The following is a 27,748-nucleotide window of genomic DNA, read 5'->3' as shown; positions in this document are numbered from 1 at the left end:
GAGAGTTTGAACATAGATAAGACAGCTTTATGCATATGTCCAGCTATTGTTGTGAATCTTGATGGTATGTTGCCACAAGTTTTAGGTATACAAATGGGGGTGCAACTGTGAATAGAAAAAGGGAATGTGCATTTAAATCAAATCAGTCCTTACTGGTGCCTCGATGCAAGTTACTGAACATTCCATTTACTTTGAGTGAGCGAGTGAATCTGAAAGCACCATTAAGAAACCAAAAGTAAGCACTTATTAAAAGTAACAATTGCTCACTTTGAGAGCTTTTGATGGTCCCCCACTCAATCTAGGGGTGTGGGGTTTGGAGCATGGCCAGTAGGACAATTTGATCAGAGGAAATTGTGCGCTATATTAAAAAAATGCTGGAACCTTCACTTTCGCTTAAAGCAATGTGGCTAGGGCTAAAACATGTGGTTTAGGGGCTGCTGACAGCACATCCACATGAGTGCCATTTCAGATTCTTCCAAGAAATCTTGCTGTACAGTTGAAGTGCTCAATCCCCATAACATTTCAATGCTCACACAAAATTTCTGGGTAGCTGACTATTAAACATGTAGATGTCTATATAATACAAAGAGCAGCTGGTGAAACTTTTGTAACCTCTGTTCAATGGGACGGACTCTTTGACCCCCATGTTTTTATACTAGTAAAACTGACAGCATCATCTCATCTATACTAACAAAACACTACCATCTGAATTTGAGTTTGTATATCAGTGTTCTTGGCAATTTGCCACCTTGTGAAAATGTAATAATTTATCGCAACGCGCAGAGTTTACCTGGTGTCTATTTTCAGATTTATGAGTCATATCAGTGTCATTTTATTAACACGACTGAGAATTCTTTTGTCCTTAAAACATAAAATCTGCAGCAAACAAGGGCACTTTGAGATGCATCTCTTTTCATGTTGAGGGTGAACCACTGAACAGATAGGAAGCAGACTGCTTTTTCCTCAATTACAGGTTGACTGCAAGACAGACCATCAGCTGTTGTAATACAGCTCCCTAATCCCCCCACCCCCTTAAAAAAATTACGTATGGTTAAGTCACATCCTGGAAGCATGACCGCTTCAACATACACAGGAGAAGTGGGGAATATCAGATGAAATCTTTACATCAGTTATGAGGTAGCTTCAGTCAATAAAATAATTTACCTTAATTCGGAAGTGGAACCAGTTTTTAGTCGTCGTCCCTTACCTATTGGGGTCTTCGTCAGAGGCTAAAGCAATAAATATTCCATATAGCATAGAAACATGTAAATTTTTTTTCATGTCTCCCCCAACGTATATTTTCCATAATTTCCACATTGCGGTCAGCGACAATCACCTGACATAAACCACAGATAGACTGAGCTTTGAGTTTGAGACCAAGTACTATAACATCCCATCCCCGGTTCCTGCAACCGAAAGTTGGTAAAGAGATTCCTTGCATTTTTTTATGCTTCTGGAAACAAAATTAATGGGTGGGCAGGAACAAAGACTGGTTAATTTCAGACTGCTGTGTTTTACACATTCGCATGAAAAGCTCAAAACTATTTCTCCCACACAGAATGAGAACAAAAAGCTTTAAACTGTCCTTAAAACAATGAGTCCCATAAGAGTGTCCCTCATGGCTTGTAATTTCACTTTTGTCTTAAATGTCACAATAAAAATATTAAATAACAAAGCAAAACAAAATGGTGAAACTTAACAGTCACTCCTTATAAAAATACTGTAAAACCACCACAAACGAGACGGCTACGACTCTGCCTGCCTCCCTGGTATGCAGTTACACAAGTCCCTGGCACATTATCTTCTCTTATCATGGAAGAAAAGCGGAGGAAATCTAAAAATAAAAAATGGAGAAGGCTGGTCCTCTTGCCAAAAGCTGTTTGCAATAGCAATTTAAAAAAAAAAAAAAAAATCCACAACTGAAAGAAAATAGTGGCTCCTCGTCGTTATTTGAGTAACAGTCTGGACAGTAAGTACTGCTGTGGTCCTGGGCAGCACCAGAACCCCCCCCCCCCCCCCGGTGTAGACTGCAGAGCTGCAGGCCCCTCAGGGTGCTCAGCCCCTTCCCGTCTCTGTCGGGTCTGCTCCGTCGCTTCTTCTGCTCTCTGTCCCTCTTCAGGACCGGCTGCGGTCCTCCTGGGTGCCCACCAGCATCTTGCTGTACAGCTTCTGCTGCTCCTCCTTGAACGTGTCCTTCACCTTGTCACGCTTCAGCCCGCCATCCCTGCACACAAAGGGCAGCCACCATCACAGGGGTACACCGAAATGAGGGCGCCATTTGCCAAAGGGGCTTAAACCTGTAAATTGCCTTCAAAACTGTGCCAAAAGAAATAAATGGAAGGAAAGTGCGCAGGGAATAGTTATTCTAGCGTTCAAGGTTCAGCAACTCCAGCTCTTAGTGCCAGAGAGTAAATTGGGTTTGTGTGTCATGTTGGCAGTTTAGGTAACGTCTGTGAACACGGTCTAATAGACACGGAGGTCCCTCCATATTAAAAGGTTACCTACATCATACTGACACCGACAGCCAACTCACCAGAGCAGATCCACAAGGCCCCCCTGCCTGGCGATGGCCGCCTTGACCCTGTTAGCAAACTGCACTGCATCCTCTCCTTCCTGGACAGAGGACAAGTATCACCCAAAGAAGGAGATTGTAGCAACACACACACACACACACACACACACACACGTCCCCATGGAGGGAACTACTATTTTTCTACTACTTTGGCCCTCAACATGCACATTCTGTAAGCACAGATGAAGGAGCCAAACCTTAACAGTGCCTCTGCCCAATCCTGGTCCATCCAATCAGTCATCATAAAAATCATTAACATTAATAAAAGGTTCTTTTGCTAAACTATTGACTAATCTGGATAAAATTAGTCTTTTAGGCAATAACAAATTTGCATTTAAAATTTGATGGTGAAGCGAAAGCATCACGCAAAAGCATCCATATAATAATTCTTCCAGCATTACATTCATCCTGGACAATTTGGTTTAACAGAACCAGGAACCTAAGTCTTAAGTTCTCAGAAAATGCCGTTCAATGTGAATTTGATTCATTCATTCATTCACTAACTCATTCATTAGCCAAAGAAAGCTTGAATAAATGCCTGGCTGGAGAGGAGACCGGCATGCATCTTGCATACAGGGTGGCTTCCTATGTTTCAATTACAGCACGAGGCACCGAGATGAAAATGCTGCAGAGATGTGTCTACATATATCAACTTGGCAATGGGGAAGCACACTAGCAGGCCTGCCTCAGGGTTACAATCTACTTCGCAGCTGACTCTGTCTAAACAATCGTCCAGTTGAGAAAAATCACCTGGTTTTGACAGGAATTAATCATTAATCCATTTCCAGGGGGCAGGATGTAAATATTCCCCTTGTTTGAACATCAGGCCATAATAAAATCAGGGCACGTACCACAAATCAAGATTTGTTGCAAAGCCAGGGTGCTGACAGCACTGCAGAATTTCATGACAAAAGAAGCAGGGTTTGCAACTAAACTCGCGGTTACAAGGTTTTTCATAATCAGCCTAAAGGAGTGAAATTCTTTGAGAGAAGGAAACAAAAATTATACTGAGTCGGGAGCTGAAAAAGCTCGCAGACATGGAACAAATGTCAAGGATCCGAGTCCTAGCTGATGGAAGGCCAAATTCAGCTGCTACCTCTGCAAGCTGACAGACACGTTTCCCCCGGCAACACAAAACGCCTGAGCGTGAAAAGGAGAGAACAGAGCAGTTGGGAGGCCTACACCATCCCCTCTCCCCTCCCAAAGACAAACCTGCCTGCTTTCCAAGTTTAAAGGGAAGTCCACCCACCAGGAGGTCTGCCAACTCCTCGCTCTAGGTGAGTGAGACTTTCACCCTTTTCCTGTTATTCCAGAGCTGGGTCACATCATCTGCACTCCTACTTCCAGCTGCATTTAAAAACCCCAGAGGGCTGGTGGCACCTTTGCAGTCAGAAATGATGGAATGACTCCTCTCCTCAGCTAAACTCCTCACTGCACATTTTCTATGGCGGTTCAGAATTTACCAATATAAGAAAAATATAGCTGAGAAGATTAGCTGGTCAGATAGCCACTGTGTAATCATTTTCTCCACTTATCACAGTAGAGTGGCCTGTAGGCTGTGGCCTGCCCTGCCCACCCAGTCATGCGGCTGGACTCACTGCTGAGCACTGATTTGAAGGCGCAGTCGAAGGCTGGCTGACATTTGCATGCCCAAAAAACCTTGAGGGCATTTGCATCCCTTTCGGGCCAGGATAATTTCCCAGGGAAATAAACCACTGCCAAATGTTCCCAAAACCCTTGGGTTGGTCAGACTTGCCAGGGCCCTTGCAGACACTACACTGGGTATTCAAAGCAGGCCCGAGATGATCTTCCGATAACCTTAGATGGGGGGGGGAGGGGGGTTAAAATCTTCCACTGAACGTGACACCACATACCACACAGGTGTGTAGCCTTTGTGGCCTTTCCACAGCTACACCACCCATACCATTTATGCAAGGGGGGGGATGTAATGGCTGATGGGGGGGGGAGGCTGACAGACGGCCCACCTCTTTGTGCATTGGAGGCAGGTACCAAACACTGCACACCACAGCCCAGCTGCTCATCATCCTTAGCAGGTAGTTGACCATCCCAAACTTGCTGCTGTTCCAGAAGGCTTCGGCAAATCTTGGGTCGTACTGCACAGCGGAGATGGGAGTGTCAGGAGCGCGGGGGATGTGAAGGTGGGGGGCCAGGCTGGCAGATGGGTCTCACCTTGATGGCCACGGGATACACCGTCGCGTCGATCTCGAAGCTGCCCTTCTTGAACATCATGACAGATGTGTTGTTGATGCAGGTTCCTGAGTTAAGTCGCAAAAAAAAATAAAAAAAATCAAACAATGGTGATTCCAGCGGCCCACATGCAGAGGTCAGATGCACGTGCCAACAGCTTGTTCGGCAAGCGGATTGGCAAAGAGTGAACGGCAGATCTACGTAGCTCACCTTCAGGGAAAATGAGGATGGGCAGTTTGGTTTTGTCCTCCGCATGGTCACTTAGCCTGTATGACAAAAGCGAGGAATAGCGCCATCACACACAATTGCAGTCACAAGTGTAACAGTTGGGGGCATCGCTAGCCTCATAAAACCATTCCTTTGCCACCCCCAAACAAATGTGCACTAATTACTGTAAACAGTCTGTTCTCACTCCATTAAAAATCAGAGCTCCCTTGCAAAAGCTTTCATTAATCTCTAGGTGACACTCCTGGTGGAAGAGCACACTGTGAAGCCTTGCACTTCACTGATGCTGGAAAAATGAACACATGCGATGCTACCTTTTCGCCACCAGGTGTCGGTCTTTGATTTCAGAACGCTCAAACCAGATGTGTGGACAGGCCTTCACCATAGCCCTTTGGATGACTCCCATCAACCCTCCATGGATCTGACCGACCTGGATCACAGGCAGACATGCTTTAGTGATTCATTAGTGAGGAGTGTATATACACCATTGCTACTAAAGATAAAATCAATCAGCTGTACTATTTCTATAATGTAAACGGGTGGGTCTGATGTATTCCATCCAAACTGCAGTGTTTTTAGTGAGCAAAGATGAAGACAGTGAAGCCAAAATCTGCACAATGACATACAAAACCAAGCCAATTTTCATTCGGATGGCAAAATCGAGGGCTGGATGATATCACATCACAATTGTATGGTATATACGCAGTAATCACCATGGCTTCAGATGACAGGCGTACACATTTGTCCATAGTTGTTCGGTATTATACAAGAGTTTACTTATGCCCACAATTTAGCAAGCAGAGTAGTAGCATGTCTAAAATATAAATGAGAGGCATACTGCGATATAATACTAAAAATCATATCGCAAAGTCATATCATGCAGCCCTAGCAAAAAACCAGAAGAACCTCAAAGCTGAAGCTGGTTCCAAACTGACTGCTTACCATTGCATAACACCCATCGCTGGCAAGGATAATCACATCAATCGGTGAGGTATGGTTGGCAACACAGATCCCACCATTTTTAGGTTTGTTCTCACTGCAAGAACAAGAAAAATGGACATAATGAACAGAAGAACCGATATCTGGCAGCCTGTCCACCCCTTTCAGCACAGCACTTTGCTAATAACTATACCTATATCATGTCTATTTAGGAGGTACCCCCAGTGTTCTGTCACTGCTTGCAGGAAAGCCCTGTACAGTGTAACCAGTGGTTTGGCATAGTAGTTAAATCAGAGATATTTTATTCTTTGTGACTCACTTCTCCCCCACAGCTGCTTATGGTTCAGTGATTATTATGGACTGTATTTAGCACTCAATTCTGACTTTCCAACTATTAATGTCAAGGTAGTCAAAGGTGCAGCAATGGTATTTAAACAGCAGAGATGTAAACACAGTCAGCGGATATCCATAATAGGATGCTTAAACAGGCCTTTCCTGTTATTCCCGGTTTCCTCATTTGTTCAGCAGCTAAAAGGCAGTGATTACAAGGAGGGTCACCAATGTAAACGTGGAACTCATGGGCAGGACTGAACAGTGGGAAGAGGAAGACGACATGGAGAGCAAACCCTCAGCTCAGCAACAGGCAAGTCATACACTGCAGTGCAATACGGGCGATCCGCCTACTGGCGCCGAACATTTTACGGCTCTCCATGTTTTTAAACTTTCGCACCAACCTGCAATTTAACAGTTCCAAAGGGCCTTGCTCTAACCTGCACTGTTCTATAATATTAGCAGCTATGCCTGGGATGGTAAAATCAGAAACATGTTTAGGAGACAAATAGCCACACTTGTGTGTTCAACAATCTTATGAATCTTGGCAGGAGACTGTTGATTCCTACAAATTCAGGATCAAATAAGTAAACAAATAAATCTAATACAATTCAATTTTACTTCTGCTTCGGGAGATTACTCAGCTTCAGTAACCCATTGGGCTTTAAAAGCTTGGTGGATTATCACTGGCTTCAGGTTTAGCTTACTCAACTATTACTAAATATATACACGCCAGCTGCGTGCATCAATATGTCCACACAGACCTCAAACAAGCGAGATGACCTGCGGTGACAGTCTTCAAACCGAAGAAAGGCTAAGTGCACAACATCACATTTCCGAGTTGACGTTCAACAGCAGGACACAAGACTGAATCTCCTGAAGGGCACTTCAGGAGACAGCTGTGGGCATGGCCCTTCCCCAGCACTGTAATTTTAGCATCTGGGAGGATGGAGTTTTCCCAACGATGGGCCTGAGACAGTGCAAACCGAGTTACCTGAACCTAAGCAATGCAACATCAGTATGGTGCTGCTACATAGCTGTTTTGAAAACAGATCGAATGTCAGGGAGGAACCTGCAGGTTCTTTTCAACCAACAGCGCCAGCTACGTATGAACAGGCTCATAAAAATGGGTTTGAAACAGTGGGTGGGGTCAAGTCACAGTACAACATACCTCTAAAATTAGCAGAAGTGATCTGAAAGAAAGCCAAGGTGTTCCTCGCCTAATTAACAACTAGTGGCCTGTAAAAATTTCAGCATATTAACTGCGATTGGCAAGGGTGTGCAACCTTCATCCTCCCAAGCCCCAGGCTGGTTTTCATGCCTGCAGAGTTCATCTTCAAGTCCAATCCCAACATAGCTGCCACAAAGAATCTAACCGTTTGAGCTTTCAGCAGACACTTTGCGGATTCCTGAATGATTCACGCAATTTGAATATTAAATCAAATGCATCAGTTGAGGACTACATGCTTTCTTCCTCATCCATTTAATTCTGCTTACATTGTGCTGATTGAATGAGTCACAAACGGTTAAATTAGACGCCAAATCGCTTGACAAGCAAAAAGGGGTGTATCGTTCCATCAACTGCATCGCTTCAAAGACTCAGTGCCTTGTATCTCTGCTAATCCATCTAGCAACAACAGAAGCAGTAGTGTTCCAGTCTCCTAAAACTGTTCAGTCACCTAATGACAAAACAGGTTTAAACTTATGATTGGTATGCTGATTGGGTCCAAGTATAACCTAAATAATATAACCTGCTCAATCATTTTTTAAATTGGGAAATTTAAATTATGCTCGGCAAACATCGCGTTGCTCACCTGTCGTGGTACGTTATGATGGCAGTGAGGGCACGCACACAAATCCGGTAGCACATCAGATGTATCTTCTCACTGAGGAAGTTCTTCGTTCTCAAGAGGACAAGAAAAAAAGATGGTAAAAGAGGGTCGCAAGTTACAGAAGCAATCGTACCTGCAAATGTTTACAAGCTGGGGTCAAGGAGGCAGGCTGAAGGACGTTAAAGCTACATACCTCCCATTGGGTAAGCAGCCCACTAGGGTGGTGAGGACCACTAAGAGGCCCACTCCAGTGAAGGCCAGAGTCACCCTGTCAAAGACAACACAGCCACAGGAGAACTTAAGTGACATCGTGCATAATGAGGTAGGGCATCTTACCCACTGCACATGCTCCAACAGCAACACACGTACCAGGCTGCACCCAAATAAAACTCGCCACCATGGCTGTATATCCTTTTCTCAACATCTTTCTCACACGGAGCCCATAACAGTCCCAGTCAGCCTGACAATCGGCAGCCTTTGCAAGGACGCATTAATCATTCAGAGTGTCAGGTACTGCACACCATCCTGTATGTTAGTTCCTACATGTAGCTAAAAGTGGAACAGAAGACAACATCCCCCTAGGTTGAAACAACACACCTAATCCAAGCACAATCCTCAAGTGGCAGCCGGGTATTTTGCAGTGCTCCTCGGCTGTGGCCAACACATCACAGGCCTCCACAGTGTGACCCCGTGCTAAAGGTCTAGGCCATTCATCACAGCTACAGTGTTAGTCGGGAAGCATTTGGGGCGGCTCCAGCTGAACATATCCAGAAAGCTGACAGACGGGTGTGACCCTTCTCTACTGGCAGCACAGCCGCTGTGCCTGCGGCCGCCATTCATCAAGAAATAAGCCATCGCTGCAGCCACACATGGGTTGCAACTTAAGCGGAGTAATCACAATTTTATATAAAAGGCAACAACTGAAACACAAAGAAATTCACTGGAACCAGTATTTACAGTTGTGTTTTGCAATCACCCTTCAATGGAATTTTGAAACGGTTACAGCATTTGTCTGCCATCTTTGCGTCTGTCTGGATCACAGCACTGAGGTCATCGAAGTGGCTGACAGCGCTCCTCCACCGTGGGATTGAGCTACGAGGTCTCTCTTTAAAGCCATGGGTAGCGTATACACATGCAGATTAACCTCCCCCTTACCTGAGAGGCAGCAGGAAGCCATAGCGGATGAGCACTCCCAGCCCCCACAGGACAGTGAGTCGCAGGCTGATATACTGAAAGTTGTAGTTGCTGCGTGTCATCAGGTTCCAGGACTCCAGCTCTTCGGCCGAGAAACGCTTGGTCACCTCGTCGTCCACGATGCTCTCCATGCCACGCCGGCAGAAGTAGAAGATGTCCGACAGCTCAAATTCCTGGGAGGCGGCACCCAAGTCCCGACTGCTGCCACTGCGGCGGATCTCCTTGATCTCCTCCTCCAGAGAGGTGGGCTCCTTCGCGATGATGCCTTAGGAGGCATGGAGAAACATGGAGGTCATTCAGGGAAGAATGATACTTCTGTAATCTCACAGATATCTGGACCACCCACAACTGTCAGAACCTCCTAAGCACAGTTAGATGAAGCAGAATTCTACTGATGGGGGCTAATGTCCACGATCAGGTGTTTCACAGCTTAGCGCCATCAAGTTTTATAATTCTCATTTTAAAACTAAACTGTAAACAGTACTGATTCAAATTCCAAAAAGAGTTAAGATGGCAAAAGGGGTTAAAAAAAGTAACCACGATATATATAAAGCCATGCATCCAATTTCTACACAAATATTAATGCTACAGAAATATTCATGGCAAAACGGTTAGGAAAAACATCCCAGTTCCAAAAAGCTAAAAGACAACTTAATTACAAATGCTTAACCTGAAACCACATCAAACCAGAACACCAGTGACAATATGCCTTCACAGACAGTGACATTAGACAGCACAAAGTTAAGCCACACTTGTAATTCTGAATCAGCTGCGTTTGGTTGCTCGCCATCCTGCAGTGACAGAACACAAGCACTGCCGCAGAGATGGACGCACAGCGAGATGTGCCGGGCTTCATACCGTTGGTGTAGGGCTTGTACAGCAGGTGCTTCTTCTCTTTGGCTCCTCTCTCTATCCTCAAAGTGGCCCACTGAAGACAGAAGGGAGAGCCAAGTTACATTAAGGCTGCACATCACAGCAGTCTTCACATCACTCACCTGTTAGCCTCACTACCCTTCAGCAACTTGCCCACCATTAGACAGCACTTTTCCTTTCCACTGGCTTGCTCAAAAGAACAGGTCTTGTCAGCATTAAAACACAGGCCTGGGATCCTGCTGGAGCTTCCTGCAGTCAGTCATCGCGGCTTCTGTGCGCCTGAGCTCACGACAGCCGGGTCAGAACCTTCACATGGCCACGCAGAGTAGAGCTGGGTGGTATGACCAAAAATTTATATCACGGTATTTTTCAAAAAGTTATATCAGTTTCACGTTATACAACGTTTTTTTACTGGGCGTTTACCACATTTTACAGGATTTTAAAGGATACATTTTTGTTTTATATTGTTCCCACATTAACTATATTATTTTATTATTAGCCGGTGTGCCTATCTGCTACCTTAACAATAACAGACGGCTAACGTGTTTGTTGCCTAACTGCTTACAGATTTCATTTTCTTAGAAGGAAATGCATTCCCTGGATTTATTGCAAAGACTTTAATGGGCAAATTACCGCAGTACATATGTACTGTTGACATTCCGCACTAACACATACAGGACCCGCTCATCAGTTAAACTTCTCCTTCAGCCTCCCACCACAGGCACAGAATTGAGGAAATCCGGCTTTTGTTCTTATGCATCAGATTTTTTAGGCCTTTAAGATGCTTCGCCAGGTTTGACGTGCTACTTGACTTCGTCACCACAACTTTGTAGTACTGTTTGCGTGCAGGCTTATCGACATCCTTATCCTTTCCATGCTCGTCAACAAAATACTTACAAACGGCACTAAAGCAGCTTGCGAAGTGCCTTCAACTGCAGCATATGCCAAGTTCGGCCAACTCGGTGTGCGTGTTAACCAGCGCAAATGCATTCAGCGGCTATTGAGAGGAGGGGAGGGGCTACGCGAGTGTGTGCATGCACGCGTGCCTGCGCTGTAGTAGTGCTGTGTGAAGTGCGGTGAATGAGGCGAGAACCACGCTGTTGGTATCAATGGTGAAAATGAGTATCTAATCAGATACTAATCGATATTAAAAATTTGTATCTGAGAATCAATTTTTGACAACCCAAGTGTTTCATTACTTTCAACTCCAGTGTCAGCTATATCTTCCGTTTCTGATCTTTCGCAGTACAAAAAGGTCCCCCCCTTAAACAGTTTCCAGCTATGCCACTTCTGGAACGTTGTTTAGGCTATTTATACCAGTATTGCGGTATAAGAAAACTTCATATTATAACAATAATAAGAAAAGGTTTTCGGTATGAACTGGTATACCGCCCAGCACTACCGCAGACGCTGGCAGTACCAAAGCAAATGTCCCCAAAACACAAACGTTAAAGCAAGAAGGTCTCCTATCATCTCAGACCATTGCCAGTAGAACAAGCACACTGACTTGACATTTGTAATGAGTCCTACTTGACATGCTTGTTCTTATTTACAATGCCCTGTTTCCTCTAACAGGCCAAAGACGTGCAGTTAGACTAATTGGCTAATCTCTGATGTACCAATGATGTATTACTGTGTGTATGTGCATCCTGGCATCCTGTCCAGGGTTTAGCCCATCCTTGTACTACCTGGGCCTAGGCTCCAGGTTCTGCATGACGCTGACCAGAATAAGTGCTTAGAAGATAGATGGGTAGATGGTGGACAGTATTTTCTACTGATACAGTTTAGGTTAAAGACATTGAAGCGGGATACCACTGCACAGGCCTTTGTTTAACCTGAACTTGCAACCAAAGCTCATACTGTTAACTGTTACACCATTATTATGTGTATCCTATTCCTCACAGACTTCCTCCCTCTCTGTGCAGTCCACGTTCTCGAGAAAACCCCGAATGTTAGACTCATTTCACAACAGATCAGAGTTTGTATATGTGACGGGGGGTTTACTTCAATTCATTTGAGATGGAAGCAAGTCATGTTTTCACAAAGAATGTTTTGTAAAAAGTCTTGCAACATACACCACCCATCTTCCGCCTGTCTTCCTGGCGAGCGTCACCGTTTTCTTGCAATAGAATAGCCTAGATACCCAACCATAGTTATTCCCAATCCGGTCCTTAAGCTCCCAGTAGGGGCAAAGACGTGGACCGTCTGGGGACCCCTGAGGACCAGGTTCGGAAACACTGCCCTAACTGAAAAGCCTCCGGCCCCAACCTCTCCTAAATTTGCCTGTGCGGAACCTCCTGTCAGAGACCTTGTATGGTGGCAATACTGCAAAAAAAAGTACATGCTTAACAGTGACAGGATGCTTCACTGCAACACCTCTACTTGACAAACACTTCTGCTTCTCATGCTTCCTCGTTGCTGATTGGTATCGAAGGCATGGTTTATTTTCACACCCAGCAAGATCTTACACTAAAATGCCGCTGAAGAGAAAACAAGATTGTTTATTATTTCGGCACCACACTAAGGCTCTCGTGTCACTTATAAATAGCAGTAACCAATAAAAAAAATGGTGTTTTAACTTATCTATTAATGATTTACAAAGTGTTACAACCTAATTCATAGCCTTATTAAAAACCATAAACCATTTACAAGGGCTCTCTTATTGTAAAGTAGTACCTTTATTTCTTAAGCAGATGCTTTTGTCCAAAATGACGAACAAGCAGACGAATAATACATCACAAGCATATGACTGGGACAACAGGGCGGTTAGCCAGTTCCAACAGTTAACTACAATCAAGCACAGTCCACTCAACCCAAAGATTCCCCGCACACACGTTTAGAATGGACTTCCAATGAGAAATACCATCTTCTTGGCAGGTCCCTTGTATTCACCCTATTCCATGGGGTCCATTCTGCCCTGCTTTCCTGCAAAGACTGGTTCATACTTCTCTGCCAAAGGGCAACACTGGCGTATCAACTCTGCTTATGCGTACACAGAAATGCTCATAGTTCTCCGGTCTTTGCAATGAGTTTTATTTATATTTTTCTTAATACAAAATATTATTCTCAAATTCCCTGCGCATGTACCCCATCAGCGAGGTCTCTATATTTTATAAATTGAGAGTCATCTCACAGGGTTGCCAACTTTGCCAATTTGAGACAAGTCTGCACACGCACACACACATTTACATGTATGTTTTACATGTAAATGTTCAGGGTTTGAAAATTACCCCAAATGTATGTTGGTATTTAAAGTGGACTCTAGCGAACTGATCATGCGCAGTGTGTCCAGAGCTGCCCATACAAGGATGCATGGACACAAATTTGCAGTGCAGCAGGCGTTTGTCCGTAGAGGCACACAGTGATGTCAAACGCATCATAAACACTAGAGCAGACACATCCCATAGTAAGGGTGCAGAGAAGTATGGACCAGCCTTTAGACTCCTCAGCTGTTGCTGCTCACACCATCTTCACACATGCTTGCACCAGCATGAAAGCTCAGCCTGCCTCTGAACTGTGGTCTTCCTCCCATGGAAGTTTCTGCAGAGTGTATTTTTAATACTACTTTCTATTTAAAGTACGGCTCACAAAAGCCTTGCCCGAATCAGGAATCCAATGTCAGTCGCTTGCATTTTTTTTTAAACACTTCTTTTGAGACCAAACCTCAGTTCCACGTCACACAGGTGCCTGAGAACCTAATCTTCAGCTGACAGAGCTCAGAAGCTATTGCTGATAATAGGAATTACACACGGAAGACAGCTCCAGCAAGTTGTTAATCCCAACAAGTACTATGTTTTTAACATAAATATAAACCATCAGTGGAAAACAGTGCTCCATTTCAAAAGTGTGACAAGGATGAAATTAGGTGTTGAGGTGAAATTTGTTACTTTTAGAAACAAATAGCTGGACTGGTAGTTCTGAGAACAGCGTGTCTGTTTACAAGATTTACACAACTCATCTCCGGATTAATCAGGAAATTTCATTGGTCAGCCCAAGAATAAATTAATACATCCCTAAAGCACCCCTGATTGACATACACATTGCTGATTGATTCCCCTGGCTTAGATATGAACTGTGGTTGCCTAGGTGTCAACTCATGAACTGATTACCATAGATTAATTCTGTAACCCATGATTGCTATTTCTCTTCTGTTTTCTGGTAATCAGCTAGCTATCCTTCACATGATGCTAATGCTAGTCCAGCTGTCGAAACCATCCTGCCTCACATGCCCAGACAGCAGTCACTCAAGCAAACTGTGCCTATCAGACCTCATTCTGGTTCATGGTACCACAACAACACAATAAGAAAACCGCTTTGCCTTCACCAAAATCATATTTTCAGCATAAAATGGAGCAAACGCCAAACTAGAGAATTAAATAGGATAAACGGAATGTCAAAAATAAATTGAATCCAGCCCCTTGAAACACTAAACTACAGATGCCACAAAAAAATTCTCAAGAACTACTAGAACTTATATGAAACTCCTACCACCATTAAGGAATACAATATTTCAGTCTCACTTCCACTATCTCTTGCACAAGCTAATTTGGGTCACAATGTACCAACTCAACTTTTGCACACATTTGCCTTTAAGAGAGCTGCCAGGGGGCAAGTAGCCAGCACTGTGGATGCAACATGGCACTGACCTTCTCTGGTTTCAACTGCTGCTGTATCCCAAGTAAAGCATGTTGGGACTGATGTTGGAATGTTTTTACGAGGTCGTGAGGGAGAACACAACAGATCATTGCTTGCCTGACACCCAGAACACCTCCAGGTTTAACCCACCCAATTTAGACATGAAATCTTCATCATTCAAAGCTTCATCCTGCTCCTAGAAAGTCATTACATGCCTGTGGTTGGTGGTAAACAGTATTCGCTATTAGCTTCAGGTTGAATTAAGTTAAACTGTTAAAATCTCCGCATTTTTTTTTTAATCAAAAAAGATAGCTCTATTGATCATTTAGTGCAAAATTTTACAAGTGTCATCTTAGAAAGCAGAAGAAAACGTAGCCCACTGAATGCATTTGTCTTATAGTAAGGCTGCCATTCATTCACTAAGAAAGTAATGGGAGGCATCTAAAATGCCAAAATGATGCAGATGAAGTCTGCATGAACAGTCCATTAAAGATGAAAACCTGCCCAAAAAAAACTTAGATGGTAGGCTGAGATGATGTGTTATTTTTGCTTTCCATGAGCATGCCCCTCTTATGGCTAACAGGCTCCTCATAGCAGGAAGGAAATAGGCTCCATGTTCCAGGATAGGCCACAGAAGCTTGGAGCAGTCATATCACATGTCAAGCTGGGGGGGGGGGAGCAGAGCAGGTGGCACAGGGCACAGAGCAGTGTCAATGACCTGAAGTAAACCAGATTTTCAAAAGAATACTAGATGGTGGAAGAACCTTTACACCAATGAATATATCCAGAAGTAGCAGCATTGGACAGTATGTCCCAACAACACACACACCACTGACATGCATTTATATCAGGATGCCCAAAATCCCACCTGAAAACAGAGCATTAATGCACAATGCAAATCGATAGCCCATAAATTTTAGCTTCACTCAGCCGAGGCTCTTAATTCCATCATAAAAGTATTTTGACAATAAATCATTCAGCCCCTGTTTTCAGGTGGCAGAAACAAGCAAATTAAAACACACTCTCTGCTGAGTGACCCTTTAGCACAAGGGTTGGACAATGCAGTGATGACTACAAAAGCTACATGAATACTGTTCTATGATCAAGAATGAGTTAAACTGCACAAGTGAAGCATAAGACTAATGGTTGGTTTATTATAGATTAACATCAGAATGAACCCCACACCCCCATCATAACTGATGTGCAAGAAATCCTGTCCTGAAACACAGAAAATGCAGATATTCATGATATACTGTATTCAGAAAAACGGGACGTAGTAAGTCAGCCACTTACCTTGAAGATTTTAATCAGCGTCTTCATGCACAGGCGTCGTATGCCAAATGACACGCCAAAGATGGCCGGCACAATGATGAAGACCAGCAGCAGGGTGAACCACACAGTGAAGGAAATGCCCAGGAGCATGCAGAGCAAATTATCGAAGGGAGAAGGGAACCAGCCCATCCTGGATGATGGCTAAATTTTCACTTGACAGGAAAGAATTCTTTATTTTCCAAGCAGCCCAGATCAAGTGAGAAAAAATAACTTTTTACAAACCCTCTATGACCACTGTCTATTTAACCTTCATAAATGCTTATTTGACACAAGGTTCCTTCCCCCAGAAGTGTGGAACGCTGTTTCCATGGAGACAAGCATTCCAAGTGCTGCTCTCACCAGCTGGAGGTCCCTGATATTTATTTCCTACTTTTCTGCAGCAGGTCTTGGAGGTTGAGATTTTTTTCTTCCTTTTTCCTTAAAGCTAAAAATGCCCTTTCAAAACTTGCCGTGCGATGTGTGCCATCTCCAGATTTGTTAATGTAATTGATGAGCAGGTTAAAGCAAAGTATTAAAGGTGACTGTTCCCCCACCCGAGTACCAGCTGCACGTAAAACTGAAAAATCAGTAGAACAGTCAAACTGTGAAATGAGCTGGGAGCGTACAGGGAGTTGAAGAAAAAAAAAAGAAGATGGAACCTTCCCGGCTTTGTTTTACCTGAGGAAAGGAAAAAAAGCAAAACATTGATTATTTTCAGGGAGAAGAAACACTGACTGCAGCCAGCAGTTTTCTGGCATGACTTTGGGGGAACAGATGCAACAGTCTATACAATATGATTGAAAGACAAAAAGCCAACATTTCACCTGTTTGGAAATGTTCTAGCAGCAACTGATGGCATGTCATATGTTTGGAAGACTATCCCCTAACTTCAGAAGCACAGATTACTCTTGCACTATCCTTAAGCAGACAGAAGTCTGCACCTCAGCTCAGGTTTCATTAACAACAGGTTTAAACACAAATAAACAAAGCAATTAACTGAAACAGTTTCTGCTAAATTTCTAACTTCATAAATTCATAGCTTCATTATGCAAGTCATCTCAGATAAAACGGTTTGCTATGTAGCTAAAATAACTCATCTGGTACTAAAGAAAATGGGCAGGGGTTCCTAAAAGCAAGAAAAAAAACAAACAAAAATTCATGGCAAAAAACACAAAAATGAAAGTTCCTTGTATAACACAGGCACCCAGTGATGGGTGAGGGATGAGAAGCTGCCAAATTGACCCTCAAGAAATCCTACACAGGCCTTCTCCATCAAGATGGGACCCATTTTCCACTCCCATAGAAGAAATGTCTAACCCTAAATATCTGTTTGGAGAGCAAACTTCTTCCAGGAGTCAAGATTGGGAGAGCAAAAAAATATGGTTTCCAAAAGTCCTACCAATAAACCAATTTTTCCCCTAAGACAAACTGTTACACACCACACAGACACCAACTTAAGACGAGAGACTACAAGAAAAGAAGAGACACTGAATATAATATTTTTCCTACATAATGACAGAAAAAAACAGCCAACAACCACTCACTCGCAAAAATCAGGTAAATTTCAAGGCGATTTCCAATGGGCAAAAAAGCCGACTGCGTAGACTCTACATGTGCGGTCTCTGCCAATCGGTAGCAAAAGCTACTAAACAACTGAAAGTGAAGAACTGCCAATAAAAATCAATTTCGCATACTTTCCTGGGGCACGAACAACAAAAGACTGACACGTAGTAGGATGAAGGCAAGGAGCCTGTGTAGCGGTGACCATTCGACCTGGCAAATATTTGTTCGTGAATTCGTTCATCTGAACGGAACAAGCTGGAGGTTAAAAGAGTTTAAAGATGCGCGAACGTCGGCAAGACCAAAACATTTCAGCGTCACCCTGATGTAACTGACCCCAGGCTGGGACACAAAGCCGTAAAGGAAGCGAACGGCGTACCCCGGTTCTATATTCAACTGATAAACAGATATTAAAAACTGAAATTCGTGGAGTTTTTCTTTTTAACAAAAAATGATGCTTTCGAGTTAATAAGCAAAGTCAGCTTTTGCTAACCGCTTAATTTACCGTGGAATAGTGTTCCGACGTATCCACCAACTGATAAAAGGCGGCGTTCCCGATTAGACGAAACGCTCAGCTATCGACGACTGGGCTGGTAATGCTAAGATAACACCCACCCCGGCAAAGTAACCCGTTAACGACGTGTTAAACAAAAGGGACAGTTCGGCAAATAACTGCCAATTAAGAAAAAGACTAGGAAGGACCGGAGGTACGCGAAGATGTTGCTTCCACCCCTCGTTCACGATAGGAAAACGAGCGTCGCTGTTTAACAGACAGCCGTGGTTAGCTAGCTGACTGAGGGGACACGCCGCCGTCAGAATGTGACGGGCTCTCGGAGGGACTTACCCGGGTTCCGCTGTCGTGACCAGCTTACGAGCGTCTCCTGTCTGCCCAGCGGCTTCCCTCGTGCCGCCCGGCCAAGTCAGAGCAGCGCAAACCTCCGGAGCTGTGAGACCGCGCGCAACTGGCCTGAACTAAAATACAAGGGAATAAAATGAACAAAAAGATGACGAGCGGGCGGCGCGCCGGCGACACCTAGCGGCAGGATGTTCGAAGGACGACACCCCGGAGCAGCGGGGCACGCCCCGTGGGCAGATTTGGTATTGCCACACTTACAGGATAATGAAAAGTACGAAAATGAAAACAACCAAATTTGTACTCATCGTCATCCCACCTCTAGCCAGGTTAAAAACACCTTTCATTTTTCAACACCGTTTACTGCCTCTTTATTCATTCAAGGGCACAGCTGCTTTTATAAAATTAGCGTCAGACAACTAAATTAAATCACTAAAATATACTTCCGAACTAAAGGGTACTCTGCTATTCATACAGCACAAATTGATGCAATCATAAATGAAGAATATCAGGCTTTCTGCACAGTACAATATTAATTACAAAGAACAAGGACACAATTTCTCAGATTATTTTATTAACAACAAAATTTGTTCAAACTAAAAAAATATTCTAGTTCCACTCAACACCTAAACCTGGTCACATACGGCGAGCAGCTGTCCCATTCATCAGAGCGGATCATCAAGTAGTGCTGGGGGCAGGAGAGCTCAGAATATGCAACCCCAGTGTAGTGTGGGTAATCTTATAACATAAGAAGTACTCCATGCCTCAACAATCCCAGGGCATTACTAAGACCACTTTATCAAGCAACACAGATAGGCATTTTTTGGCACAAATCTCTCCTTAATGACTTGCAAAAGCATTCTTATTTCAAAATAACCACACTACCCGCTTTTAATAATAAGAGAATATTAAATTATAGTCCATCATTATTCTGCTGCCTTAAGAAATAAAGACATTCTCTTAGTTCTTTTGACTTTGGTTGCATTGAATTGTTTAGTAGGCGACTCATTAACTCGTAAAACAAGTTCAAACTGATAAAGACCCCCACCCCCCATTCTCTAGGAATAAAGGGTCCAATAATCCTATGCCAAATCCCCCGCAAGCAGGTTCCTCTTCAGAACCACATAAAACGAGACGTCCTCCTCATGCCCTGTTCGCCAGCAAGTCTTCAAAGTCTGGTGAGCAGACCAACTTGTGCTTGATGTGGCCCAACACAGTCATATCGCCGGTCCTGCCCTCCCCTGTCGTGACTGCCACCAGCTCCTACAGAGTCAGGGAGAGAGAGTCGCGGGTAAGGGTGGCATCAGTGACGTGCGTGTGTGCTGGAGAGACGGTTAACCTGAGAAGCACAACGGTTCGTTTTCACGGAATGAAGGCAAACACTTTCCGGCTGATTCACCTGGAGGAACGAACAAGGAGTTCCCAGCGCCAGGTCCAGAGTGATGTGCCCGAGAATGAGCTGCACCCGGCCGGACTTTCGCACCAGCAGCCGGCCCACCAGACCCTCGCGCAGATCCTTCAGACTGCAGCTGTTGTCTTCCTGCTGCTCCTCCTACCCACGATGAGGTGGAAATCACACACAAACAGCTAATTCACACATTTAGACTGGGTGGGGGTATGAAGGCTCCTAGAGTACCACAGGGGCCTAAAACCTCTGACGTGTGCTGGTTCGAATCTGGCTTTTCCTCTAGTGTTTCCATGTTCTCCTGTCTTCCAGAGGGTTCCCATGGGTGCTCAAATTTCCTCAGCAATCCAAAAGCCTTCAGTTAGGCTAACTGTCATCTCTAAACTACCCATACTGTATGATTATTATGAGTACTGTGTGAGAGCATGGGCATCTGTCCTTTATTAAACTGGTATCCAGGGTGTAGAATATGATGGATAGATGGATGGATGGATGGATGGATGGATGGATGGATAAATGGGCATATTAAACTACACATCCACACACAAAGCTGTTAAATAATGTGGTTCCACACACCTCACTGTTCTCAACTTTCTGGAGCATCGGCTGTCCATCCTGTGACTGCACCTCTTTCTTGATTGGCTTGACCTCCTGAGTGGGTGGCTGCCCAGGCAGCGAATCAGGAAGCTGCACAAAGATTAGCTCGTCCTCCTTGCACTGGCTCCATGCATCCAGCAGCACAGGGAGCAGATGGGGCTCCGGAAGCCGCGGGGGCCTGAAGGTGGCCTCAGGCTTCTTCACATCCTGCATCTCGGCTGGTTCCTCTTTCACTGTAAGGAGAAATTAGCCAGGGGTGAGCAACTGATTAACTGGGGACCATGATCTCGAATTGCCCCAAATTAAAAATCAGACTGGGAGCATAAGGCAGCCTTTGTAATCCAATAGTAATTTTAAACAAGACAGTTGCAGTATTTTTAATATGACCATCTGTATTTTCTACATAAAAAGTGGGGATAATTTTCCTTTGAAGGAAAGATTCCATGGATATCCATTCAGTCTTCATGCACAAATATTCCTTAAGACGGACAACCTTTAACTTTAGGCACGGCATCATCCACATCCATGCCATCGGCTTCCTGCTCCTTCTTCAGGTTCTCGAGTTTGACAGCATCCTCGCTAGACTCCTCCCTGAAGGTCCAACCTGACACAGCCAGGGGCAGCTGAACAGGACAGCTCCTCAAGTCATTATGCAGGCGAGGGTCATCCAGGAACTAAGGTAGGAGGAGAGAGGTAAGCAATGAGCTTTTCCACTGCCACCAATAACCGAGCCGTTCTGCAAGCTGGCAGAGTCCCATTGTAAATTATCCAAGATGTACCTGCAATCACATGGTCCTGCTTACTAGTAGGGCCGAAAGCATGACCAAACCAAGCTGGTCGTATCACCAATCTGATTGGTCAAAATGTACTGAGATTCCGTGATCGGCACCAATACACGAGGATTATTGGGTGGACAAAAGGGCATATTCTATATATAATTCCTTATTAGTTATCATGACGTATTGATGCATTCCCAATATTTTAGCCTAATTTTTAGCCTACTTAAAAAAAGTACTAGAGAATGGCTGAAGATAATGTGTTTGTAATGCAAATTTACGCAAGCGAATGCTAATTCCGCTAGTGTTTGATGCTGACATAAGATGAAGATTCTCATAGACATGCTACTGGAAATTACTACATAGTAAATCGTGATGCGCGCTGTGTGAACAGCAAATAAAAATGTCTTTAGTTTTCTGTCACTTTCGCTCTTCAAACCCGGCAACGCCTTTACCAAGCCGACCCCCCTGCAGTGGAAAACCGAAGCGAGCTGGAACCGTGCTGTACTTCCTAGTATGGCTCAATTCTCGGTAGTAGTGGAAAAGCACCGCAAGTGGGATCGCATCAGCATCCGGGGTTCCCCTATTTTGTCAGTCAGATACCAAGCAAAGGGCCATCAAATCACGTTAGGCGTATGGGAGGGGGCGGCCATGTTGTGGGGCGAGCTCACGTTGTCCTTGTCCAGCATGCGCAGTATCTCCTTGGTTTCTTCCTCGGTCTCCCGCTTCTCCTTCTTGATGTTAATAATGGGGGAGGGGCCCATGGTAGGAGTGTCCCTCTGCCCATCCCATGTACCTACGCAGACCACAGACAGAAACCCCTAAATTAAGACTGGCTGTTAGACCAGACAACACAAGCAAAGTGGTGGGATGGTTAAAAAGGTTAGTTATACCTTCACGGAAAACATAAGGCTGGATTGTGTGAAACCACAACGGCTGCTTTTAGTGGCTGTAAAAAGTCACATTTAAAATAAATGCAGGATCACAACCTGGGGGCTGTGGACCTTACAGAGAGGAGCCTCGAAGTCTTACCCCTCTTCTTTAACTCCATCTCTGCGGGTCCCTGCTCAAAAATGGAATGGGACTGAATGATCTCTGGGCGGCCCCTGCCTCGGCCACGCCCATCCCGCTGACGGCCACGCTCCGTCTCCCTCCTGCCCCTCTTTGGCCCCCCCTCCTCTTTCTGCCTGTAGAAGGAAAAAGTACTCTCCGTTCTCCTCTGAAGCTATCACTCAGGTTCAAAAGGAGAGGGTCATTATGTTGCAGACAATGTTCAAAAATACTATACTAAATGGGGAGGGGGAGTTAAGTAGATTTGGCTGTGGTCAGTAATTAATAATGCGGACTAATGTAGTTATATGATATGTTTACTGTTCTGTTCTACTAATGTGCCAGTACGGAAATCCTAGATACACATGCCGAGACATACCTACAATGCCACAGCGGAATGGAAAAGCACTTTAAAATTTACTTTCATATCAGATGTTTGTAATCGACAAAAATTCTAACAATAGAGAAGCTATAAATGGATATATATACAGCCATGGGAAAAACTAAGAGACCACAGCACAATTTTTTGTCAGTCATTTCTCAATTCATGGGTGTGCATCTGTGAATATTATATTTTAGTTTGCAAATTGCAGCCTGGTTCTTCCCCACTTCTCACTGATGAAGGGTGTCTTCCCTGCTTTATGGGTCTTCAGTCCTGCTTCTCGGACCCTGATACGAACTGTCCTAGCAGCGCACTTCACACCTACGCTTAATGGTTCCCATTCCTCTTGAAGGTCACTCCATGTCATCCTATGATTCATGAGAAACTCTAGAATAAGTTAACGGTCATATCTTATTAGATAGTCGCTTCTGCCTTTTACCTGGCTGGTTTCTGTTCATTCCCAGTGTCTCCTGCTTCACCTTGTTCTTGTCTTAGAAACCTGCTGCTCAGCATAACCTTCTACCAGCAAAACCACAATTAAACCAGGATTTAAAAATGCAGATGTGTCTAAAAGTGAAAAGTAGTCTCTTATTTTTTTCCATGGCCATATGTTGTGAACTAGTGGCATTGTCTAGTACAATATCATTAAATGTCTAGTACATTATCATCAAAGTACTTACTCTTCCTTAATTTTTCGGCCAATGATGTTTGGGGTGAATGTTTTCTATAGGACAAACAACAAGGTTAAACGCACTCCTGAGTGGGCCAATGCATATACCAATAACCAAGCAACGATTCTGATTAACAATAAAAATGATCCTTGTTGACAATTTAGTAGCTACATGTCTGCAGGAAATGCATCTTTCGTACATCCATCCATCCATTTTCCAAACCGCTTATCCGGGGGGTCCAGAGCCAATCCCGGAAGCAATGGGCACAAGGCAGGGAACAACCCAGGATGGGGGGCCAGCCCATCGCAGGGCACACTCACACACCATTCACTCACACATGCATACCTCAGCATGTTTTTGGACTGTGGGGGGAAACCGGAGTACCCGGAGGAAACCCCATGACGACATGGGGAGAACATGCAAACTCCACACACATGTGACCCAGGCGGAGACTCGAACCCGGGTCGCAGAGGTGTGAGGCAACAGTGCTAACCACTGCACCACCATGCCTCCCCTCTTTCGTACAATATTTTATCATTTTATATATCATATGCAGATGTATACAAAAGTCTGAGAATTTGGTCAACTGACACAATGACAAATAACCTGCAGTGTCAGATGGTGACCTACCTTCTTCACCCCTCCGAGCGTGAGGTCCCGAGAACGCATAGAGGGAAGGCGCCCGGGGGACAGTGTGACCGGGAGCCGGCGGCCCACCAGCAACCCCCTGCCACTGCCAGTGGCAACTGGTGTCCTGGGGGACTGGCTCGTGTCCCGATTACCTGCATCTGCCATGCTGTCTTTGTGGACTGACATAGCAAAAACGACACACACAGCACCTTATACCACAAGCCACTAAATAAACTACATTATCCTCCCTAATTTAACATGAAGGTGTCGATAGAGACAGATTTTTTTAATAGCTTTATCTGTGATTTTAAAGTCCATTCTGTTAACGGATCATCGTGCAAATTAGTACAGCTTAATTTACGTTTTATTATCTTTCCATATAAATAAGCAATCTACAGAAACAGATATGTATTGAATTAGTCAGGCATTTCTGATGTCTACCAATGAAAGTCAGGTCAAACTAGTATTAAATCAGCCTGAATCGTCATTCTTCATCAGCTCCATTCTTCTTTAAATTTTAAATTTTACTCATTTCCCACCGACAGTAATATATCTCAAGCATCGCATAATGACATGACAGATCCGAAATCATACTCTAACATTATGTTTACACACTTATTATAACTGCCAGGTAACAAAATCATACGGCTTCAAATTACCTGCGTATGAACTTTATTTTCTTCAACTTCTAGGACTCTTCTACAGTGTAACTATCGCTCCTCACACATTCCCCATAAGTAATAACAAACACCCCCAGCCTCATGTCAGCGCCGCCATTTTTGTTGCGTCAGCACGTGGCCCGGATGACGTGTTGCTCAGGCGCCATATTTGTGCGGGTCAAAACTTAATTTTTATTTTTTTTTACATTTTCGGTTTTTAAAATGATTTAAATCTGGACGCAGAATGCAGTTTAATATGGACACATAAAATGCTTATTGTGAGGTCTTTATTACATTTCTTTGCGTTTTGAACGGTCCTGTACGAGACTCACATATGCCCCCTGCGGGTGTAAAATAATATATAATAATAATAAACTTTCTAATAACGATATTCTGGGTATTTAATACATTTACTGGAATGACCTTGGCAGTTATTGTGGCTCATTGACGTTCAACATGCATATCTGAACAGAATTACGAAAGACACAATTACTAAACCGTGTGATTCCTGATTTATGCACGAATGGGAGCGTGTGACAATCAATGCGTGCAGCTGATTCAAAATAGCAACCAACATTTGTCTCGTGTCACGTCTACAAATTTAATGCCATCTTATTAATTCACTCTACAGCTATTAGGACTGCCTCTGTTTGCAACCTTAACCCATACCCAGCCATAACCTTAAGTAACCAAACTAAATACAAAACGTTTGACATTTTAGTTGTTTTGTTTGCAGTCATATTTTAACAGTGTTCATTTCTCAGAGAATTTTGGTGATTTTTTTTATAACAGTTTTTTTTTACTTAACTGAGGTGAAACTGGTTGGAGGCAGTGACCACAAGACAGACAAACAGGAAGTCTGAATGGCTGCAGAGTTACATGTAGAATGTCTGTATGTAGGCTACATGTAGAGTGATTTAATATGATGGCATTAAGCTTGCCATGTTCTTAAAAGTCAAGAGGATGACAGCGTTTCATATTTGTTTTTGTAAAGGCTGCATTAGATCTGCACATAACCGTATGAATCAAAGGCATGTGAATAAAAATGTAAATCTTGTATAGTTAATATTTTATAATCTGCATTGCTTTTCTCCCCTGTATTGTTTCACATATTTCTTTTGTTTGATTTTTTAAAATATATTCCTTTTCTTGTCTGGTTTCGCTGTCATTATTTGGCAAGAAATCCTAAATAATAAAGGATTAGTTCAACACTTTAAGAAATTGTTGTCAACATTTCCTGAAGACAGCACTTTCTTACACAATTGGCACAAGCAGGATAACCAGCAAACTTACCGGAGAATGATGTAAAACATCATGGACAAGAAGCATGATGCCATATATCATTAAAATAGGGATTTGAAAGAAATTCTGTAATGTATCCAGGGGTGTGGGAGGGGCATGGACACCTTAGCAGATTCAAGGGGGCAGTGCTTTATCGGGGCCCTTAAATATGCAAAATTTAAAATTATACACTGAGAGACCCCCATCTTGGCAAATTTTATTATTGTGGGGAATTTTTGCAGGGGGTCAGACATCAACAGCATTAAACATCTAAACAAAATACATTTAAAAATGTACTTGCAATCATCACACCCCTTACCCCCCCCCCAAGCAGAATTTTATAGAAAGAACCAAAATAATCCATCCATCATCCACCATCCAACCATTTATCCTGGTGACGGTTGTGTGTAGGAGTGAAATAAATCAATTTTTGCTAATTTCATTAATCCAAGAATATCATTAAGAAATATTAAACTAACAATTAAATACCAATAAATAAACAGCCAAATATAGTGAGATCTAAATTCATGCTTTATTCAATAAAAAACACATTAAGACAAACTGTCATGCCCTCTGGCCTTTGTTAAGCCACGAAGGTCAGAAGAGCGTATATGACTGTTAAGTGATCCTGTGTCCTTCCTCTGCACTGTCAAGCCCAGTCCGAAGACGGATGGCACGATCTTAATTGCATTTGGGCAGGATCACTGAGCTGCAGCATGGCTGCCGTGTATGAGGTGCCTGGAAACGCCATTTTAACTCACAGGGCTCAGTCTCATCCATGTATAGCTGGAGTCAGTGCAAGTAATATCAGTCTAGTGGCTTTGGGATGAGGAATCCTCTGATGGGCTTCTTGTTAATATACAAATGCTGTAGTTTTTTCTTCTCCCTTCCCTTCCTGTTCTCTGTTGATATCATTTCCAGCCGCATGTTCCGCTGCTGCTTTGTTCTCCACTTTGACCCATTTCATGCTTATCTCCTCTCCTAAGAGAGATTTGTGTTCCATCATTGATTATTCATGCCTTCAGCATGAAGGGGCAGCATTTTCATTCTGCTGTGAATCTCTGAGTAAAAATGTCCCACCTGCTCATTTGCTAACGATTTACAAGAGCGGCGCAGTCGACTTGCGAATTGCCACTTTGTGCTGTTCCATCCCTGCGATTGGCGGAGGAAATGAAGAGGCAATGCGACCGGCCAGCGGAGAATGTCCATATGGTGCAGCATCTGCTGAGACTGTACAGGCTCCAGCCCCGGACAGTACAGAACAGGCCCTCCATGCAGTTGTACTCATGCGGTCATCTGCACCCCCCTTCGCCATCCCTGCATTCCGGAACCTCCCCGCTCCTCAGGGGGCCCAAGCATCTCAATCCACCACTTCCAACAGAAGGCAAGACAGTAGGGGGGGGATCTGATTGGTTTGTTAAGTCCTAAAAAATTATAGCAATTCAACCTGTCATACATGCAAACTCACAGAGAGGCCATCAGATTGTCTCTAAAGGACCATTTTGTATTTTTTTTATTTTTTTTGCCACTGTGACACTTTTGTTTTGATGGATGTTTCGGCACTAGGAGGTGTGAAGAGTTACATGCAGTTACATGTGAGCCAAGAACACTGCTGAATGTTTTTTCTGAGAGTCCTTACTGTCGACCTAATTGGAGTGTTTTTTTTTTAAGTTGGTTGAAGTGTAGGTGACTGGCTCTTTGTCTCGATTCCTATACAGCATGTTATATCAAAGTGGATCAAAATTTAGGTAATGCAGCTCTGTGG

At 43.8% G+C, this 27,748-nt stretch overlaps 2 protein-coding genes across 3 annotated transcripts; both read right to left on the bottom strand.

Annotated features, from left to right (window-relative positions):
* Positions 1 to 808: 808 nt before the first annotated feature.
* Positions 809 to 18,688, bottom strand: LOC125709714 (glycerol-3-phosphate acyltransferase 4-like). 2 transcript variants are annotated; one of them, XM_048978448.1, is made up of 13 exons: positions 18,524 to 18,688; positions 16,102 to 16,797; positions 10,159 to 10,228; positions 9,262 to 9,565; positions 8,300 to 8,374; positions 8,089 to 8,178; positions 5,948 to 6,041; positions 5,320 to 5,435; positions 4,991 to 5,046; positions 4,763 to 4,848; positions 4,558 to 4,686; positions 2,534 to 2,613; positions 809 to 2,224 (listed from the first exon to the last, which is right to left on the bottom strand). In XM_048978448.1, the coding sequence occupies exons 2-13, from the start codon at positions 16,267 to 16,269 to the stop codon at positions 2,116 to 2,118; spliced, it is 1,377 nt and encodes a 458-aa protein (XP_048834405.1). In that variant the 5' UTR covers positions 16,270 to 16,797; positions 18,524 to 18,688; the 3' UTR covers positions 809 to 2,115. The 2 variants fall into 2 exon arrangements, with proteins under 2 accessions (XP_048834405.1, XP_048834414.1); XM_048978457.1 differs by lacking the exon at positions 18,524 to 18,688 and adding an exon at positions 18,185 to 18,484.
* Positions 18,689 to 19,086: 398 nt separating this feature from the next.
* On the bottom strand, positions 19,087 to 24,825 carry polr3d (polymerase (RNA) III (DNA directed) polypeptide D). The gene is made up of 9 exons (XM_048978471.1): positions 24,703 to 24,825; positions 24,044 to 24,222; positions 23,423 to 23,466; positions 22,343 to 22,497; positions 21,982 to 22,106; positions 21,028 to 21,208; positions 20,514 to 20,767; positions 19,932 to 20,084; positions 19,087 to 19,795 (listed from the first exon to the last, which is right to left on the bottom strand). The coding sequence occupies exons 2-9, from the start codon at positions 24,206 to 24,208 to the stop codon at positions 19,676 to 19,678; spliced, it is 1,197 nt and encodes a 398-aa protein (XP_048834428.1). The 5' UTR covers positions 24,209 to 24,222; positions 24,703 to 24,825; the 3' UTR covers positions 19,087 to 19,675.
* Between the last annotated feature and the right edge of the window lie 2,923 nt (positions 24,826 to 27,748).

Source organism: Brienomyrus brachyistius, chromosome 2, assembly GCF_023856365.1.
Source record: "Brienomyrus brachyistius isolate T26 chromosome 2, BBRACH_0.4, whole genome shotgun sequence".
Taxonomy (NCBI): domain Eukaryota; kingdom Metazoa; phylum Chordata; class Actinopteri; order Osteoglossiformes; family Mormyridae; genus Brienomyrus; species Brienomyrus brachyistius.
This window is presented reverse-complemented; position numbering and strand designations above follow the sequence as displayed.